General features: G+C 38.7%; 1 protein-coding gene across 4 annotated transcripts in view; it reads left to right on the top strand.

Annotated features, from left to right (window-relative positions):
• The window catches only part of MELK (maternal embryonic leucine zipper kinase), an 86,963-nt gene extending 73,543 nt beyond the window's left edge, over nt 1-13,420 (top strand). For all 4 annotated transcript variants that reach the window (XM_008074162.2, XM_008074167.1, XM_008074169.2 and 1 more), the window contains 5 exons: nt 2,609-2,840; nt 6,569-6,665; nt 7,679-7,847; nt 10,414-10,517; nt 12,900-13,420. In XM_008074162.2, coding sequence (XP_008072353.1) covers nt 2,609-2,840; nt 6,569-6,665; nt 7,679-7,847; nt 10,414-10,517; nt 12,900-13,077 — 780 coding nt within the window. In that variant the 3' untranslated portion in view covers nt 13,078-13,420. The remainder of the gene's footprint in view (nt 1-2,608; nt 2,841-6,568; nt 6,666-7,678; nt 7,848-10,413; nt 10,518-12,899) is intronic.
• The last annotated feature ends 7,910 nt before the right edge of the window (nt 13,421-21,330 follow it).

Below are 21,330 nucleotides of genomic sequence, written 5' to 3'. Positions count from 1 at the left end.
CCCAGGCGGGTCTCAACCCGCGGGCTCAGGCAATCCACTCACCTCAGCCTCCCAAGGAGCGGGATTACAGGCTGAGCCACCAAGCCCGGCTATTCAGTGGCTTTTTAAAACTACTTTTGTAAAGACTGTATTCTTTGTTTTATGTGGCAGCAGAAGTCTCTGCTCAGCATAGTAATCAGCTAATGCTTAGAGAGATTTTCTTAGATGCCAGGAATGAGTAAGTCTCAAAGTCTTTGTAAGGGCTCTGTGTATATCTGAGGGACGCCTTCAACTTTCAGCCAGGCAGTCAGTTAACAACTCTGCCTTAGCTTTCACTTTCTGTTTTCATAAAACCTCAAGGTCACCTCAAAGCGAGAGCTTAGATTTTTCTTACGTCTTTTCTGAGCAGATGCATAACCCTGGGCATGAGCACATCCTATGTGTGTATATGGCCTTGTAGAGTCCCACATATATTTCGGAGCTTTTCAACATCACTATGAATGTCTTATTCTCCAGCTTTTCCTTTTAAGCTTTTTGGTTAATCTGTTGTTTTTCCCAACTGCTACCTGATGCTTCAGGCAGCCACAATGATCACCAATTGCTGCTAAATCTTTTTAACATTTTCCTCTGGGGAAATGCGCTGAGTAAGGTCAAGTAAAGACAGTCTTGAAAGCGGGGTCTTCTAAGGAACTACCAGACAGGTTACATAATGACAGTTTTTTGAGCGTAAAGTAGTAAGGAAACTCTAACTCGTTCTGCCCCTTCCAGTGGCTCCCAGGCTGCTGTGTTTTATTGTGATTATGGGCTGTTTGTTTCTATCACAGAGCTGAAGAGTAGGGGGTAGGAACAGGGCAAGTTGAAATGCCATCAAGTGTGCTATTCCTGCTTAGTTGTTTTCTGTGAATAAATGCTGCTATTCTTGCTGATACAGAGTTCTGAAAGAACATAGTGTTCTTTGTTTATATATAGGGAGAATTGAAGGTACAGATTTCAATTTTTCCCAAAGTGAATCTTAAATTTAATGTAATTTCAACTTTTCAGTTATGTGAAATAAATCAAATTGATTCTAAAATATATGTGAAAACGTTAAGGGGCAAGAATAGCTAAAATATTCCTAAAGAACACAAAAACAGGAGGAAACTGACTAACTTGATATGAGAACTCTTATAAAATTAAAGAAATTAAGATGTGGAGTATTATTACAAATAAAATAATGAAACCTTTCACGCCCTTTTATTTAGGCATATCTCTTAAAAATAACATACTCGAATAGCTAGATTTGATATGCAAACTGAAAATCTTTGTCTTTTGAAGTGAGAGCTTAACCAGCTTATGTTTATTTTGCTATATCCACCATCTTTTGTGTTTTGGGTTTGTCTTTTTATGTTTTCTTCTTATTTCTTGTTTTTTTTTTTTAATGTTATTGCCCTATTTTCTTTGGATTCTGTTTTATTTTTTTTTCTTTTCATATTTACTCTAAATTTTAACACATTAATTTAATCAAATATAATCTGTATTTTTGCTTTCCTTCTAAACAATTCAAAGGCCTTAGAACATTTAATCTCTGATTACCCTTCCTAGATTACATGCTATTGATGTATCCAGTATTTTAGCTCTCTAATTTTGTTAGCTTTTTATTTTAAAATATTTATGGATTCACAGGAAGTTATTGAAGATATTGTTCCACCCTTTTCTTGCTTCTATTATTGCTATTGAGAAATCATCATCAGCCTCGTTCCTTTTTTATAGGCCTATGTTTTCTCTCTGGCTCTTTTTAGGATCTTCTCTTTGTTTTTAGGGTTCTACAGTTTCACTATTAGGGTTACTATGTTGCACAGCTCCTGGGAACACACACCATTTGTGTGGTGTTTGTATGGATAGTGTCCTCTAGAGTTGTATAACCTGGTAGATGCAGATTTCTTTTTATTTATTCTGTTCATGATTCATTGTGCTTCCTGTATATGAGGATTTGTATCTGTAATCAATTTTTGAAAATTCCTTGAATAATTGCTGCTTTTTCTTTTTAAAAATTTATATAAATTTATGGGGTACAAGTACACTTTTGTTATACACATAGTGGTAAAGTCTGACTTTTTATCTAGCATTTCTATTAGAGTATTTTAGCATATTTTTTCTGCCCTAATCACTGACTCAATTTTTATTTTTTGGCACATATTAGAAACAAACTGTGGCTATCTAGATATGGGAAACATTTCTTGGGAATCCATTTGTGGACATTCTCAATCTTGTCTAGGATCTGGATAGGTTTAAACATGCCTGAATTGTGCTGAAAATTTCTGTCACTAGAACATGCTAAAGTGATCTACATGTACTAAAGATAACTGAATATACATTTTCAAGTTTCCTGCTATTTCCAATAATATTTTTTGATAGTATTTCATTTTAATAAAAATAATGCAAGGTAATTTACAAGTGATTAGTGATATTATAAAGAAATTGACTTAATTAAAAATAATATTATAAAGATGTTAGTCTGGCTAATTTTTTTTATTTATTGTATAGATGAGGTCTCGACGAGGTCTCGCTGGCCTCAAACCTCTGGGCTTAGGCAGTCCTCTTGCCTTTACCTCCCAAAGTGTGCTTTATCCCGTAACTTTTTTTTTTCCAGTTTGCCAGTTATTGGACAGAATCAAACGGGCTGGAAGCTAAATCATTAACTCCAGTATTACACAGAGCATCTGCAGATAAATTAAAGAACAAAGAAAATGTATATATTCCTAAGTCGATTGTAAAGAATGAAGAGAACTTTGTGTTTCCTGAGCCAAAGACTCCAGTTAATAAGAACCAACATAAAAGAGAAATACTAGCTACACCAAGTTGTTACATTACACCTTCAAAAGGTATTTGCTAAGTGAAATAAGATATTTCATTCTTCTTACCATGTTAAATAAATAGATAGCAGGTCAGAAAGGACTAGCACTGTCTGAGGAATTTCTAGAAGTGAAGTTGCTTTTTATCATGTTATTTGCATTAGTTGAAATGAGGGCATATTTGTCAACTTCTAATTTTTCTCAAATGATACTAAGTTTTTCGGTTTTTCACATTTATAAAATTGAGTCATAACATTACAGGGTATCAAAGATGAAAGGTAATTAGAGTTCATCTAATCCAGCTCCCTTTTTCACAGCTAAGGAACCTGAGACTCAGAGGAATGAAGTGATTTGCCCAAGGTCATATATTCAGATTTAGACCTTGCTTACCGTTTACCCATTTAGAATGACTCAAGCAGAAGTTTCTGCTGTGCCATTCTTACTCACCTGGATCTCCACTTCTGGTATCTAGTCTAGTTCTGCCCTGCTGTATTACTGCCTATAACCAGCAGACAGAGTAAATCTGTGATACCCTCCAGATATGTACAGATATCACAGCGTCCTCATTTCCCTTGATTTCCTCTTCAATTTAGTCATCACCAGCTATTTAAACTGTTTTCTTTATGACACCTCAATGTTTGGGTTGCTGGCTTCATCTAGGCACATTCTATTTTGTCAGTCTGCCCTTTAAAATTTAGTGCCTAAAACTACCCAGTTTTCTAGCAGTCTCACTAGGATAAAGTGGTAACATGACAGTAGAGACTTTGTCTGCCCTGTTTATTACAACATAGCACAGCATGAGTAGGGGCCGTATTTGTTGTCTGGTAAATAGTAGGTACCTGATACCTAGTACATAGTGGGACCATAATTATTGAATGAAAGAATAAATTAGTCTGAAGGAGTTTTCTTTATGGTGATCTAGTCTATGTCACTTTTTAAAATGAGACCTAAACTTTATTAGCCTTTTTTCTAGCAATTGTGACCTTCTGTTGTGTTAAATTAAGATACTAATGAACCTAAACTCTGAAGCATTGCCATGTAAACTGCTGCTAAACTGCATACTGCCATTATGCTTTTAGTTTGCTAATGGGGCTTCATAGCCAGTTTAAGGGGTCAACTTATCCATTAAAGATGTTATGAAAGACTTTGTCAGAATATTTGCTAGCAGTCCTTTTTCTATGATAATGACATTCTCCATTTCACCGACTCAAATAACACTTCCCCAAAAAATACTTTAGTGTGATGATGTGGGACCTCAGTAATAACTGTCATTTCATTTTTTTTCCCCCAAGAGGGTCTCTTTTGTTAGGTCTTTTGTGAATCATGGGACTGAACTGAGAGATAAGATGGGTCTTAGCTTACCTCAGCTCATTCAAAGCTTTTTTTTTGAATCAGAGTCTCACTCTGTTGCCCAGGCTTGAGCGCAGTGGCACATTTACAACCACTGCAGCCTCAACCTGCTGGGCTCAGGCGAACCCCCTCAGCCTTCCAAGTAACTGGAACTGCAGGCGTGTACTACTATGCCTGGCTAATCTTTTTATTTATTGTAGAGATGAGACCTCGACAAGGTCTTGCTGGCGTCAAACCCCTGGGTTTAGGCATTCCTCTTGCCTTTACCTCCCAAAGTGCTGGGATTACAGACATGAGTCACCACACCCAGCTCAGAGGTTTTCTATTAATTTAAAAGACAAAAAACAAGTCAGGCTCGGTGGCTCAGCCTGTAATCCCGCGCCTTTGGGAGGCTGAGGTGAGTGGATTGCCTGAGCCTGCGGGTTGGAGGCCCACCTGGGCAGCGAGACCTCATCTCTACAATAAATCAAAAAATCAGCCGGGTGTGGTAGCGCATGCCTGTAATTCCAGCTACTTGGAAGGCTGAGGCGGAAGGATCGCCGGAGCCCAGCTGGTGGAGGCTGTGGTGGCCGGGAGCGGCCACTGCACTCCAGTCTGGGCGACAGAGTGAGACTCCAACTCAAAAAAAAAAAAAACAGACAACTTTTGATGGTGTAGTCCCTTCCATTATTGACATTTTACTTGTTATGTAACTCTGAAGGTTTTGCAATCTGTGTTGTTTGGAGTTCATTTTGTAACCTTGAATTATCATCAGTTTGTATGTCTTTTCCCTGTGAGAAAGATTGTGTTGGTCAGAAGCTACTGGTCATTTCTCTTTAAACATAAGAGCTACCTAAGAAAACAAATGGCTGAAGCCATGATTGATAGCTTTCATTAGCACTTTGCATTTTTACTTTTGCTGTGAGTTTTTTTTAAATGTAGATGTTAATTTCATCTTTGTGACTCTTATACAATCCAGTCAGTGACAGTTTGTAGAAAGACAACTCTGTCTGGTGGTAGACACTGTCAGTATACAAAGTCGAAAACTGTTTTCATAGATATTTCTGGTTTCTCTTATTTTCTTGTTCTTATGGAACTAGAAAGGATAAAGCTAAATAGACATAAACAAAACCAAACCTTCAATCCTTTTTTTTTTTTTTTTGAGTTGGAATCTCACTCTGTCGCCCAGACTGGAGTGCAGTGGCCGCTCCCGGCCACCGCAGCCTCGACCTGCTGGGCTCTGGCAATCCTTCTGCCTCAGCCTTCCAAGTAGCCAGAATTATAGGCATGTGCTACCACGCCCGGCTGATTTTTTGATTTATTGTAGAGATGAGGTCTCGCCTGCCCAGGTGGGTCTCGAACCCGCGGGCTCAGGCAATCCACTCACCTCAGCCTCCCGAAAGTGCGGGATTACAGGCTGAGCCACCGAGCCGGCTTCCAATCCCTTTTTAAAACCATGATATTATGTCTTTGTTATTGCTATGTGACTGTTATCTCTAAAGGACATAAAACTTTTAGATCAGTGACTAATCAGTGGTTATCAGATCTATTAATACAAACTCATTACAAACTATCTGGGATGAAAATACCCTACATAGAGTAAAACATAAAATTTTAGAATAGGGAATGTAAAAAAAATAATCAAAGCTCACATCTTTTTAATAACTTATGTCAAAATTTCACAGGGGACTGTACTCTTTGCCTACCAGAAATTGAATAGGGCTCTGAACTGAATAAACATCTTTCAATACTATATCAATTAAAAGCATTAATTGGACCTTTGTATAAATACAGATTGACTTTTATTATAGAAAGGAGAATCAAGATCAAAGCTGGGCTCAGAGCCTTACGCCTATAATCCCAGCACTTTAGAAGGCCAAGGTGGGAGGATTGTTTGAGGCCAGTAGTCCAGACCACCTGGACAACATCGTGAGTCCTTTTCTCTACAAAAAAAAAAAAAGTACAATTAGTCGGACGTGGTGGCGTGCTTCTGGTCCCAGCTACTCAGTAGGCTGATGTGGAAGGATTGTTTGAGCCTGGGAGGTCAAGTTTCAGTAAGTCCTGATCTTCAGCCTGAGTGACAGAGCAAGGTACTAACTTAAAAAAAAAAAAAGTAGAATTAGTAATTATGAGATTTGTATTTATATGATCTATTTAATTAATCATACCCTATTTATAATAAAATCCTAAGTATGTCCTCAGTTTGCAGTTGAAGAAAAAGAAGAGCCACACATACAAGGCAAAATGGTTGTGTTTTTATTATACACCACATGAAAACATTTCTTTAAGAATTAAAGCCTTTGACATCATTGGCCAAGTGATTAAAATATTTGAGTTAGTGAATAACATGATGTTTGTGTTATTGATAAACATTTGGGACTCATAATATGTCAGCTACTTATGGTTTGTCTTTGTTGTATTTCTTACAGCTAGAAACCAGTGCCTGAAAGAAACCCCAATTAAAACGCCAGTAAATTCAACAGGAACAGCCAAGTTAATGACAGGTGTCATTAGCCCTGAGAGGCGGTAAATGTTCAGTTTTTGTTTAGACTCCTTGATCGTTAGTGCATATAACCAGATTTTCTGTTTTGTTCATGATAAACCTGATTAAGATGAATCATCACATAGATTCTGTTGGAGATTGTAGAAATATCTGTGTGAGAATGGTCTGTGGCATCGCTATTTTCCTCAAGAGGTAGAATCGTGAAATGGATGAGCAGTAGAACTGGCTCCTTAGCTTAAAGCACAGCAGACTGGAAAGACAGTGGCCCTGGCCCCCGCCTTGTGGTTCCTCTCTGAGGCCCATCTTTTCCTACTCCTCTGCCAGTAAACGATCCACATCTACTAACCGCGTAGTCCCTCCAGATAGTAAGGAATACTAACTGGTGCTTCAAAGAAAACCCACTTCCCTTGTTTGAAAAGTTCTGTTAGCATAGGTGATCCTTCAATCTTTTATAGCAACATTGTAAAAGTATAGCCCATCTTGGGGACAGTTGGGGGAATTAGAATGTGAGCTGGGTTTTAGATGATACCATGAAATTATTAATTTCCTTGATGTGATAATGATATTGAAGTTCTGTAAGAAAATGTTCTTATTCCCTGGAGATGTATACTGCAGTGTTTCAGAGTGAAGTGTCATGATCCAGTGGGTTTACTTTCAGAAGACTTAGCAAATAAATATGCATATTTAATGTGTTATCTATATAGGGAAAGAAAATGTGGCAAAATATTAATTGATAAATGTAGGAGACTATATGGGTGTTCATTGTATTGTTCTTTCCATTTTTACGTATATTTGACATTTATTTAAAAAGGAAGGGAAAAAATAGTCTTGCTGAATGACAGTCAGCTGGGAAAAGGGTGATGGCTTCTGCCCAGTAAGAGATGGCTTTGGTGCTCCCTGAAGAGGAGCCGAGGGATCTGGCCCTAGCATGCTGAATGAGGCACCCTGATGTGTGTAAAGGGACAATAACCTACCCTTGAGGGCCCTTCAGGCAGGAGGCCCAACTCTACCTGGGCTTTGTTGTTTTTCTTTTAAGGTGCCGCTCAGTGGAACTGGATCTCAACCAAGCACATATGGAGGAGACTCCAAAAAGAAAAGGGGCCAAAGTGTTTGGGAGCCTTGAAAGGGGATTGGATAAGGTGATCACTGTGCTTACCAGGAGCAAGAGGAAAGGCTCTACCAAAGACGGGCCAAGAAAGCTCAAGGTAAGTAGGCAGGAATTCTTTCATATGGACTTCAGATGCTGACTGCTAACTGGACTTTTTCTTTTCCTTTTTTTTTTTTTTTTTGAGCCAGGATCTCACTCTGTTGCCAGGCTGGAGTGTAGTGGTACCATCATGGCTCACTGCAGCCTCAACTTCCTGAGCTCAGGCGATCCTTCTGTCTCAGCCTCCTGAGTAGCTGAACTACAGGTGTGGCTAATTTTTTAATTTTTTGCAACTCCTGGGCTCAGACAATCCTCTTATCTCTGCCTACCAAAGTACTAAGATTACAGGTGCGAGCCTGGCTTCTTCTTCTTTTTCTTTTTTTAAGAAAAATACTGAATGAATTTATTACTATTTTTTATTTGCTTATTAATTTAGTTAATATGTATTTTTTGAGCAACTAATAGCTGCATGTTACTATGCAGTGAGCTTTGAGAATTAACAGATAAATTAGTTATAGTCACTCCCTTCAAGGAGTAAACAACTATAATTCAAATGCTCAAGAGCAGGTAGGGGGATTAATTACAAAGGCGACATGGAAGTGAGGAATCATGGGCTTTTCTGGGGAACTGAGAGCTGCCTGAAGGAGGGGAACTTGAGCTCAGTTGTTGTGTCTATGGCAGGACACATAGATAATACCATTGTAGGCTGACCCTCACAAAATATTTGAATGCACGGGAAGATAATTGGAACTTTGGGTGTGGTGTGTGAGGAATGTAGTGAGTGACAGACTGGGAAGGTAGGCCTTAAGGTCTGCAAGGCCTGGCTACAGGGTCTGGATCTTACTTGTAGACCTGTTATATTTTAAAAGAGTCAGTGTGTCAGTAGTGTGGACAATATATTTGGTGGATAAAGGAAAGAAAAAAATGAACTATTAGTGGATGTAAAATGCGCCTCACAATCTTGGATTCTCTCTGAGCACCCATTCAAGCATCTAATGAATGACATTTTTGTTTGGTGGAAGTGAAGGAAGTAAGAGGAAGAGGGATGAATAAGACACAGCCCACAACCTTGAGGAACTCAGAAAGGCTGTGCAAACAGGCTGGGATGTTGCTCTGACACACTGGGCTCAGTGCTGTGGTGGAAACATTCCAGGAGATGTGGGCCCAGAGAAGGGAGAAAATGGTAGTGTTCCTATGATTTGGGGACTAGGTCAGTGTTTAGTTTTTGCATCAGATTTGTGCATAGAACAAATCTGGGCAGTTTGTGGGAAGGAAAATGCTGAGCTGTTGGGTAGAAGGGTGCTTCAGAGGAGAATGTTCTGAGGTCCCATTTATGTTCTGTCTTCAAGTGGAAGAAGATAGGACTTATCCCATAGTATTCATTACTTTGTTGAACTTATATAGTGCACTGAGAAGTGTATATTACATGTGGCTGTTGTTTAGGCATATTTTATCCTTTTATTTTGGGATTTTTCCTAGTTGGAGACAGTTAAGAAGCATTTTAAAAACTGACATTGGGATTAAGAAAACCATAGTTCCATTTCCCTGAAAAGCATTAAATAATGAAGAAAACTTGTTCAACCATATATATTATTGAGAAGCTAAGTAATCATCAAATACTAATGGATTACGTTCTAACAATGTTCACTTATATAAGTTTTTTGGAACTTGTATGCATTTTTCAATAGGAATTATCCTAGAATCAGCTCCTGGAATGCTGTAATATTCCTTAAATTATCCAAAAAGTAAGGACACATATCCAGGTAGTCACAAAGCAAACACTGTAGGGCATTTGTTTTATCTTCCCACAGTTCACATTTCAGAACAGTTAATATTGCTGCCATAGTGTGAGAAAGGAGGAACAGGCAAAACTCAAACAGATAGATACTATTTAATATTTTTCTTTCCTTATTTTTTTTAGTTGGAGTCTCACTCCGTCGCCTAGGCTGGAATGCAGTGGCATGCTCACGGTCACCCCAGCGTCAACCTGCTGGACTCAGGCAATCCTTCTGCCTCAGCCTTCCAATTAGCAGGAACTACAGACACATGCTACTATGTCCGGCTAATTTTTTATTTATTGTCGAGATGAGGTCTCTCCAAGTTGCCTGGGGTTGGTCTTGAATCCATGGGCTCAGGCAGTCCGCTCACCTCGGCTTCCCAAAGTGCTGGGATTACAGGCTGAGCCACCAGACCCAGCCATTTCTTTCTTTCCAAAGCATTTTTTTAGTTAGAGAGAGGGATCTTGCTATGTTTCCCAGACTGGTCTCAAATTTCTGGGCTCAAGCAATCCTCCTGCCTCAGCCTCCTGAGTAGCTAAGACTATAATCATGTATACTGTGTCCTGCTTAATATTTATTTCTCAAAAAAGATTGGTAGGAGAGGAAGATGAAAGTATAGAAAGGAAGATGTGGGTGTGGTTACCAATAAACATAATTTCTTCAAGCTTTCCCAGTGCCATTGGCTTACCAGAGTTGACTGTACATTCTTCTAGTGTTTTCTGGAAGCAGTTCCATTTGAAAAGGTACTATAACTATATTAAGGAGTTTTAGAACTTTAGATATGGTAGGATGGTATTTGTGTTGATAAAAAGATCTACTTCTCACCCTTTCTTTTTCTCTTTTAAGCTTCATTATAATGTAACTACCACCAGATTAGTGAATCCAGATCAACTCCTGAATGAAATAATGTCTGTTCTTCCAAAGAAGCATGTTGACTTTGTACAGAAGGGGTAAGAAGCACACTTACAGGCTGTTACATTATTACTTAATATCTTTTGGACTTTGGGAAAACATGGGCTGATCTCACCTCAATCCCAAAACCTTTTAAGGTAGTATAATTGTTTATAATTTATTCTCTTTTTTGTGCAAGCTATGTAAGTTTTAAAAACACACATATTATCCTGATCTCATTTCAAAATAGAAAAGTATGAACTGTTTCCTGGCTTTCTTTTAGAGCCTCTGTTTTCCTTTTATTTTCTGTGTAAAAATATTTATAAAATGTAATCTAAATTTGGGAGACTTTCCAACAAATCACGAATATGTATAGAATCCTTCTCTCTGTGACTGGCTATTTTACAGGATTGGGTTTTCAGTGCTTTAGGAAGTTATTCCACCTTGACTCACTCTCACTGTTGAAGGAACTGCCGTCCAAGGCTCCTTGGTTATGATCTCACAGTCTGAAGAGCCAGAACTCTTCTGGTAACCTATCATGTCCATGTTTTTAAGCATTTTCATTCACTTATGTCTCTGTAACATTTCTTTATTAAAGCATCCAGTTGAGCCAGAATAGGTTTAAACTTGTAAATAGAACAGTTAGTACAGAGTAGGGTTTTTTGGTTTTTTTTTTGAGTTGGGTCTCACTCTGTCGCCCAGACTAGAGTGCAGTGGCACACTCCCAGCCACCGCAGCTTCGACCTGCTGAGCTCCAGTGATCCTTTCAAGTAGCTGGAACTACAGGCACACGCTACCACGCCCGGCTAATTTTTTGATTTATTGTAGAGATAGGTCTTGCCAAGTTGCCCAGGTGGGTCTCGAACCTGCAGGCTCAGGCAATCCACTCACCTCAGCCTCCCAAAGCGTGGGATTACAGGCTGAGCCACCGATCCCGGCTTAGAGTAGGGTTTTAAGAAGCAATCTTTTACAAATATAATTTTACTTTTTACTTATTGTAAATGTTGGCAGGCATTCCTTACATGAACCTTGGTTTTCTTCTTTAGGCTTCATCAGAACACGTCTCTGTAACTCACTCAGATCTCTTCATGGTTGGGGCTTGTCTGTGGTTCCAGAACCTCTAACCACAGGCCTTTTGATGAACTTCCCTTCAGCATGTGAGCTCTCTATTAGGAGATAATGAACTGGCTGCTAACCAGGACTTTGTCTTTCCAACTTCCTAATCAGCCAGGAGGTCTCTGCCTTGACCTCCTTCTTTTCTTTTTACCTTCTCTGTTTTTATCTTGTGACAAAGCGGAGAGACAAAGTTCAGTTTTTCAGTGGTGTGATGTTACCGATTTCAGTTATATTCCATTATTATCTTTTTCTAGTCAAGATGAACTATTATCTTCCATGTGACTAAAGTTTTCTATGCCTCATCTTCCTGTCAGCAACCTTAACTATAGGGTGCTCCTTTTGGCATTTCGGATATTTGTCTGCTTACTTGTAAGACATTATGTCCCTTCCCCAAAATACATAACAAAGTTAGTAAGAAAAAGAATATTTTGTGAAACCTCATAAGATATAATAGAAACAAAATCATTTCTCCACATATCTGTGGAGCAGTGCCTAATCATGTGCCCTTAAATATTTAAGGAACTGACATGTAAAATTGATCCTATTTTTTATTTAAGGACTCTAAAATACTATGTAAACTAATTTAAAATAATTTACCTGAATTAAATCTTTGCAACTTTTTAGGATCATACCTATTTTAAACTTCGCTTAGACTGGGCCTTTATTATCAGAGCAGGCAATGTGGCAGTTGTAGCTATAAATACCGGACATTTCAGTTATGGGAACGTACCATCTTGGGCTTTTTTTTTTTTTTTTTGCTTTGCTTTGCTTTCTGCCATGAGGTGTTGTGACCATCATAATGTCTTATTACTATTAGACAGACCTCAAACAACATGTGTGCCTTTCTGACAGGTTAGTGGCTTTAGCTATATTTATATGAAAGATAGAACTTTCTGATGAGGTATAAATAAACACACAGAATATTCTTCATCTTCCCTGTGCTTTTCTATGTTGTGAACATTGAGGAGATGGCCTAATGTTCACAGATTACACTGTTGAAAGGCTTGCATGAAGAAGATTTTTTTGAGCATGAAGGCATGTATAGCTATGAAAGAGGGGCTTTTCTTTGGAGCAAGAAAGAATTTTGGTAAAGCCTTTTCATGCTTACTCTTTCTTAGGATCCTAGTTCAGCTTCTGGAAGAACACCAGTCATACTCCATTGCTAAAGCATAGCTAGGTCATCTGGGAGCCGTAAACAGTAATACATTGCTTAATGTGGAATAATGGTTCATTTTCTCCACCAGCATCCTGGAGGTTTGGAAAACTCTTGTATTACACAGAATATGGTTCTCCTACTAACTGGCATCTTATCTTGTTTTTCGCAGCTATACACTGAAGTGTCAAACACAGTCAGATTTTGGCAAAGTGACAATGCAGTTTGAACTAGAAGTGTGCCAACTTCAAAAACCCAATGTGGTGGGTATCAGGAGGCAGCGGCTTAAAGGCGATGCTTGGGTTTACAAGAGATTAGTGGAAGACATTCTATCTAGCTGCAAGGTATAATTGATGGATGGTTTCTCTCCTGCCAGTTGAGTGTGGGCATTTACAGCTCATGTGGAGACTGGCATGATCGGTTTGACTTTAAAGACCATTGGAACTACCAACTCATTTGTAAAAAGCTACCTTAGGACCAGTATCTTTTGTTTAAACAAAAGATACTATTTTGTGGATGAACCTAAGGCAAGCCCATCTGTCATTATCTGTTACTCTCTTTTTTAACCATGTGGCTTTGTATATTGATAACTGTTACTTTCCTAGCTTCACTTTCATATGTGAATGTAAACCCTTAACTATATCTCTTTTTAATGTATAATTTCTTTCTGAAATAAAATCATTTGTGAATATAGCAGGCTTTTCTTCTTTGTATTTGATTTTGATCCAAATAAAACCACAAATGGCTTCCTGACTATTAAGTAGAGACTATTTGGAGTATGTTTTATCTGTTATCAAATATGCCTTGGGCAGAAAAACAGATAAGAATTCATTTGCATAATTTTTTCCTGTCTCTGATTTAAGTAGGATTTATTGAGATCGTTAACTAAGTCACAGCTGTGGTTACCAGAGTTAAACAACACATTTAATATGTTGAATAAAAGAGTATTGACTTCAGTAAGTATGTTCGGTCAACAATGATAAGTATTCGAACGATGAACCCTTATGAAATGTTACTTTATGGCAATTTCCCTAAGTCTCAATGTTGGACCCAAATTTGTAGTTTTATTTCATTTTATTGGTCTCTAAAGGCCAGAACTCGTTATATTTGTATGGATTTTACCAATTTAACTAGTTGGAAAAAAATAGCACTATTTCTGGTCAGTAGAGAAGGGAGTGTTTTGTCATTCATTTATAGGTCCTGGTACTGAAAATAAATACTGTCTAGGAGACTCATGAGTTTAAAGTCTATTAGCAGGGGCAGATGCCTACACCATGTTTATAGCACAGAGGGGATGATCCACTGTGCATGGAGGTAGGGATGACTTCTTAGAGGAAACGGCATTCGTTCTTGAAGGATATATAGGAGTTTACCAGAAAGAGAAGCAGGGGTTTGACACTTCTATGCGGTGAGAGCATTATGTGTAAAGGTGTGGAATTATAAAATGACATGTGTTTAGGGTAGAAGCAGGAGGTGGTGGTAGAAGGGAGAAATGGCAGAAGGTGAGGATTGCGAGTTTAGATTGAAATAAGTTTCAGGAATTCAGATGTCCCATTCAACTAAGTGTTTTGTTAAAGGAGATATCAAAGGATTTTTTTAAATTTTAAAAATAACATCTTTATTGAGATATAATTCGCATAAGACTTAATCTTTAAAACATGTACAATTCAGGTTTTTTTTAATTGGTATATCATAGTTGTGTAACCATCACCACAATCTAATTTTAGAACATTTTTATCACCCCTAAAAGACATCCTATACCCATTAGGAGTCACTTCCCATTTTCCCACTCCCCAGTCCCTGACAGCCAATTATCTACTTTCTATCTGTATGAATTGACTGTTCTGGATATTTTGTATAGTAGAATCATACAATATGTGGCCTTTGGTGTTCAGTCTCTTTACTTAGCAATAACGTTTTCAAGATTTATCATGTTGTAACCTGTATTAGAACTTCATTCCATTTTACAGCTGAATAATATTCCATTGTATGGGTATGTCACATTTTATCTATCAGTAGATAGACATTTGAGTGGTTTTCACTTGGCTATTATGAATAATGCTGCTGTGAACATTTGTGTACCAGTTTTTATGTGGACGTATGTTTTCAGTTATCTTGTATACATACCTAGGAGTTGAATTCCTGGTTCATTTGACATTTTGAGGAACTAGTCAACTGTTTTCTGATGCCACCACACCATTTTATGATCCCACCAGTGATGTATGAGGGGTCTTTTTAGTTTTAGCCTTTCTGGTGGTTGTGAAGTAGTGTCGCATTGTGATTTTGATTTGCTTTCTCCTAAGATTAATGATGTTGAGCATCTTGCTTCCTTTTTATATGCTTATTGGCCATTTGCATGTCTTTTTTTGGAGAAATGTCTGTTCAGATCTTTGGCTTTTTTTTGGAGTCAAGGTCTCACTCTGTTGCCCTGGCTCAAGTGCAGTGGTGTGATCACAGCTCACTGCAGCCTCCAACTCCTGGGATCAAATGATTTTCCTGCGACAGCCTCCTGAGTAGCTGGAATTACAGGTACACACCACCACACCTGGCTAATTTTTAAAAAAATTTTTGTAGAGATGTGAGTTTTCTATGTTGCAGAGGCTGGTCTCCAACTTATGAGTTCAAGCAATCCTCCCACCTCAGCCTCCCAAAGGGCTGGGATTATAAGTATGAGCCACTATACCAGCCTCTTTTGCTTATTTTTAATTGGGTTATGTTTTTACTGTTGGATTGTAAGAGTTCTTTATGTATTCTAGATATGGGTCTCTTATCAACTATGTGATAATATATATGCTGATGTAATCACTGGGCGTGGTGACTCACGCCTACAATCCCAGCACTTTGGGAGGCTGAGGTGAGAGGATTCCCTGAACCCAAGGGTTCGAGACCAGCCCAGGCAACTTGGCAAGACTTCATCTCTACAGTAAATAAAAAATTAGCCAGGTGTGGTGGCGTGTGCATGTAGTTCCAGCTACTTAGAAGACTGAGGTGGAAGGATCACCGGAGCCCAGCAGGTCTAGGCTGCAGTGGCTGTGAGTGTGCCACTCCACTCCAGCCTGGGCAACAGAGTGACACTCCAACTCAAAAAGAAAAAAAAAAATTAAATATATAATGTAAAAATGTCTTTCCACTCTGTGGACTTTTTGATGGTGTATTTTGAACAAAAATATTTAGTTTTCTGAAGTGTAATTTATTTTTGTAAAACATAAGAATAAGATTAATATTCTATCCCTGTGGGAGATAGCATGGTCTAGAACAATGATTCTCAAAAATTTTTGATCATGAACTACAGTAAGAAGCAAGTACACTTAACAGTAACACTGGTAGGTTAGTAGTATCTCATGCTGGTTTAAATTTTTTTTTTTTTAGTTGGAGTCCCACTGTGTTACCCAAGCTGGAGTGCAGTGACACAATCATGGCCATCCCAGCATCAACCTGCTGGGCTCATATGATCTTTCTGCCTCAGCTTATAGTAGCCAGAACTATAGGCATGCTATCATGCCTGGCTAATATTTTATTTATTGTAGAGACGAGGTCTTGCCAAGTTGCCCAGGCTGGTCTCGAACCCACAGGCTCAAGCGGTCTTGAATCCACTTGCCTCAGCCTCTCAAAGTGCTGGGATTACAGGCTGAGCAACTGAACCCGGCCTGGTTTTAATTTTCATTCCTCTAATAACTGGGATTCATTACACATAAACATATATATGAAATACTGCTTAACTTTACCTGTAAGTAATAATATTTCTATTCTCTTTCCTCTTATAAACATCTAGCCAACAATTGTAATTTTTGTTTGTTTGTTTGTTTTTTTGAGTTGGCGTCTCACTCTGTCGCCCAGACTGGAGTGCAGTGGCCGCTTCCGGCCATCGCAGCCTCGACCTGCTGGACTCCGGCGATCCTTCCACCTCAGCTTTCCAAGTAGCTGGAATTACAGGCATGCGCTACAACGCCCGGCTGATTTTTTTTTTTTATTGTAGAGATGAGGTCTCGCTGCCCAGGTGGGTCTCGAACCCGCGGGTTCAGGCAATCCACTCACCTCAGCCTCCCAAAGGTGCGGGATTACAGGCTGAGCCACCGAGCCCGGCTAACAATTGTAATTTTTAAATTGGATTTATAACTACCACATTATTATTTGTTTTTCATTAATTCACCTGTTTTATATCTTTCTTTCCCTGTCTTTTACGTAAAATACTTTGTTACCACTTGCCACCTGTTAACTTGTTACACATTTGTTTATTCTCTTTTTAGTAGTCATGCTAGATTATAACATGCATCATCAGTTTATTATAGTCTATTATATCACCTTCCAAACAAAGCAGAAATCTTTTGTAGCTTAAATACATTGGCCCCTTTAATTTTTTGCATTAATGTTGTTTGCACTTTAAATTTCAAAAGACATTGCAGTTAATGTGTTTCATAATCAGCACTTGTTTATATTTATCCATTTCATTACTCAGTTTTTTCTGTATTGCCTAATGAGCTCCCTTTTACATGCATTTTAAGTGCCGGTCTGTGGTGGCAAATTCATTGTCTGAAGACCTCTTTATTTTACTTTCATTTTTAAAGATTTTCCCAGTGAGTATAGACTTCCAGATAGGCAGGTTCACTTTTCTGCCTCTTGTAGCATTTTAAAGATGTCATTCCATTGCTTTCTGGCTGCCATCATTTCTTCTGAGAAGTCAGCTATTAGTTTTATTATTGCTTCTTTGAAGGTAATGGTCCTTTTCCTCTGGCTGCTTAAAACTTTCTTTTTGGTTTTCAGTAAGTTGACTGATGTATGTAAGTGTTTCTGTTTTTGTTTTGGGTCTAAGAATTTATGCCATTTGGAATTTGTTGAGAGATATAAATCTTTATATTAATGTCTTTCATCAATTTTGAAAAAGTATAACTACTTTTGAAGAGACATTATCTCTTCAAATATTGGTTGTTTTTTTTTCTGGGACTCCAGTTACATGTAAGTTATGGCCAGGTGTGGCCCAGCACTTTTTGGACAGGTGTGGTCCAGCACTTTGAGAGTCTGAGGCAGGAAGATTGCTTGAGTCCAGGTGTTCAAGACCAGCCTGAGCAACATAGCAAGATCTCATCTCTAAAAAAAAAAAAATTAGACTGGTGTGGTGGCACTCGCCTATAGCCCCAGCTACTCAGGAGGTTGAGGAGAAAGGATCACCTGAGCCATGATTGTACTGTTACACTCCAGCCTGAGCAACAGTGAGCCCCTGACTCAAAAAACAAAAAAAAAACCCACTTTTTCATTGTGTCCCACATATCTTTTATACTCCTATATGTGTTTTCCACTCTTTGCATACTTCAGTTTACTTACATGTCTTCCAGTTCACTACTTTTTCTTCTGTTGTTCCTAATCTGCAGTCATACCCATCTATTGATTCTAGTCTACCCATCTATAGGTAATTATATTTTTAACTTAAAATTTTTTGTTTGATTCTTTTTTAAAAAAAAATTCAATTCTCTGGTGAATTTTTCTGTCCATACATTTTTATTTTGTCTTTTTTTAAAAACATAAACCTCAGATTAAAAAGAAAATCCTTGTCAAGTAACTCCAATTTTTAGAATCACCTGTGGGTCAGTTTTTATTGTCTATTTTTCCCTTGAATTTTCAACTTGTTTCTAGGTATATACAGGAATTTTTATTGAGTGATAGAACTTGTGTTAAGAACTGTTAAAGCTTCAAATGATATCTCCCTTAAGGAGGATTTATTATTTTCTCTGTCAGGCAGAGAGATTCAAGAGTAATCACATAAATTCCATCAGGACTAAACTGATGCTTTCAGTTGAACCAGAGCTTTCAACTGAGAGCCTGCTCTATTTATCAGGGGCCATGACCCCAAGAGGTCCTGAAATCTAAGTTTTGCCTTCTTAGCATTGCGAGATTATAGAAAACTGCTTTTGGTTACTTTTTGGCTTAATGTTTTGCTTCCAACTTTGCACGGCTTCAGAATTTGCAAGCATCTTGATAGGAACATTGACTGTGTTTAGGGCCTCTTAAGTCTTCAATTTTGTTACTCTAGCCTTGCACAGACTTCCAAAGCTCTGCAGTTTTACTGGTCCTCGGCAATGCCCTTTTGTCTGGATAAAGGCCTGCTCATCTTCTCTCCAAGTCTCTCCTCTCTGGCATTTTAGCTATTCTAATCCTCATTGCCTCAGCAATTCCTGGATGCTTTTAAACAAACAAAAATTCTTAATCTTGTTTTCCAGTTCTTTACAGGAGCATTGATCTGCCACAAGCTGTTCCATCCTACTTTGAGGAATAAGTCTTATTTTATTCTTAAATATGTAGGTTGAAGCTTACTACATTTATTTTATTATGCACTGATGAGTTGCAACCTGCAGTTCATGAACTGCATGTAGCATAAATATAATGAGACAAATCCAGGAGATGGGTAGAATTATCAGCATTTAGGAAATGATTGGTTGTCAAAGGGGAATGAGATGGTAGAATAAAGAATGCTCTGATGTTTCTGGCTCAGATAAGCGAGCCGTTTACTAAGATAGGGAGTAAATAATACAGGAGAAGGATCTATTTTGGGGAGTTGGGATTAAGTTGACTTTTGCACATACTGAGTGAGATGCCTGTATGACATCCAGGTGGAAATTTCTGATATGCAGAAAGAAATGTTTATTTGTAACCCAAGGGAGATATGAAAGCTGAAGATGTGAATTTGTTACTGGTGGATAGGTAGGAATTTTAAAATCAATTTTATGTATGTTTTAGTTATTCAAAGCATCAATTCAGCCGAGAAATGCTATTATTAGTTCTACTACTCAACAGACTGGATCAAATAAAAATAGGTACTCTGACTGCTATTTAGGTAAATTGTGCTTGTATTTAAGGAAAATAAAACATCAATGGTTGCCATATCATCTCTATAGAACCACTCAGAAAATTAAAGGAATATAGATGCGAGTTAAGTAAACAAGGCTGAGTGAGTTCTTTTATTTTTGAGTCAGAGTCTACTCCATTGCCCAGGCTGGAGTGCAGTGGCACGCTCACGGCCACCCCAGTGTCGACCTGCTGGGCTCAGGTGATCCTTCTGCCTCAGCCTTCCAAGTAGCCAGAACTACAGGCGTGCACTACCATGCCAGGCTAATTTTTAAATTTTTATTGTAGAGATAAGGTCTTGCTAAGTTGCCCAGGCTGTTCTTAAACCTGTGGGCTCAAGCAATCCCCACACCTTGGCCTCCCAAAGTGTTGGGATTACAGGCTTGAACCATCACATCCGGCCCTGAGTTAAGAGGCAAATATTTAGGTGGTTGACACTAAAGTATACCTGCACAGGTGTAAGTCTGCTCCACTCTCCATTGGCCAGCCACACCTGGGCTTCTTTGTAGAGTATTGATGAATTTTATGTCCGAGGGAAGACCGTATGAACAGATAGATGGTAAGGAAACTTGTGAAGAATAGTTGAAGGAATTGAGAGTTTGGAACCTGGAGAAGACGTAGGGCATTACTCTCACATATCTAAATGACTATCTCATGGTGGAGATTGTGGGACTTGTTTTAGTTGACAGTAGCAGGTTAAGTCAGTCCAGCAAGAAGTAGGAGGTAGAGGTGACATCTTATTCAGCTTTGTGTCCCCAGCATGTAGTAGTGTCTGGAACATAGCAGTGACTCAGCATATATTTATAAAGTTGAAGCATATTGGACTTAAACTCACACTAAACAGCTTTCGAGAACACTTAAAGCTACCTGACAAGAGAAAGGACTGCTAAGCGATATAGTGGCCTCCCTGTCATTGGTGGTGTTCAGACATGTTGGACAACTATTCATGGAATATGTCACAGAAAGGATTTAAGTATTGAACCAAACCTCATGGTCAAAGCTCCTTTCAACCTTAGCATTTGTGGCTCAGTTACAAGACGGAAGATAGTGAATAATTTATTTGAATGTTGAAAATAAAGTGACTCCAGAAGTTTGGCAGCAACATTTTAGCTAGTCTTGATTTTTTTTTTTTTTTTTTTTTTGGACATTGGGAATGATAGACTGGCAAATGAGTGGCTGGAGGCAAAAAGATTGCTGACTGTGATAAGTAAAATGATCATAGTAGCTATCATAATTAAGTACCCACTATGCCCTAGACACTTTGGGGGATTATTTCTTTTTTTTTTTTTTTTTTTTAGAGTTGGAGTCTCACTCTGTCGCCCAGACTGGAGTGCAGTGGCCACTCCCGGCCACCGCAGCCTCGACCTGCTGGGCTCCGGCGATCTTTCCACCTCAGCCTTCCGAGAAGCCGGAATTACAGGCATGCGCTACCCCGCCCGGCTGATTTTTTGACTTATTGTAGAGATGAGGTCTCGCTGCCCAGGCGGGTCTCGAACCCACGGGCTCAGGCAATCCTTTCACCTCAGCCTCCCAAAGGCGCATGATTACAGGCTGAGCCACCGAGCCCGGCTGGGGTATGATTTCTATCAGAGCTCAGCAAACTATGGCCTGTGGGCCAGACTGTGGCCTTTTATCGGTGACGTTTTTGTTGGGTCACAGTCATGCTCATTCTGTCTGTGACTGCTTTTGGGTTACTGTGGCAGAGTTTGGTCATTTTGACAGACTGTATGACATGCAAAGTATAATGTATTTATTATTTGGACCTT

Source organism: Carlito syrichta, unplaced genomic scaffold (genome assembly GCF_000164805.1).
Source record: "Carlito syrichta isolate Samal-C Ts95f unplaced genomic scaffold, Tarsius_syrichta-2.0.1 Scaffold316346, whole genome shotgun sequence".
Lineage (NCBI taxonomy): Eukaryota > Metazoa > Chordata > Mammalia > Primates > Tarsiidae > Carlito > Carlito syrichta.
Note: the sequence above shows the minus strand (reverse complement) of the source record. Positions and strands in the feature narration are given on the sequence as shown.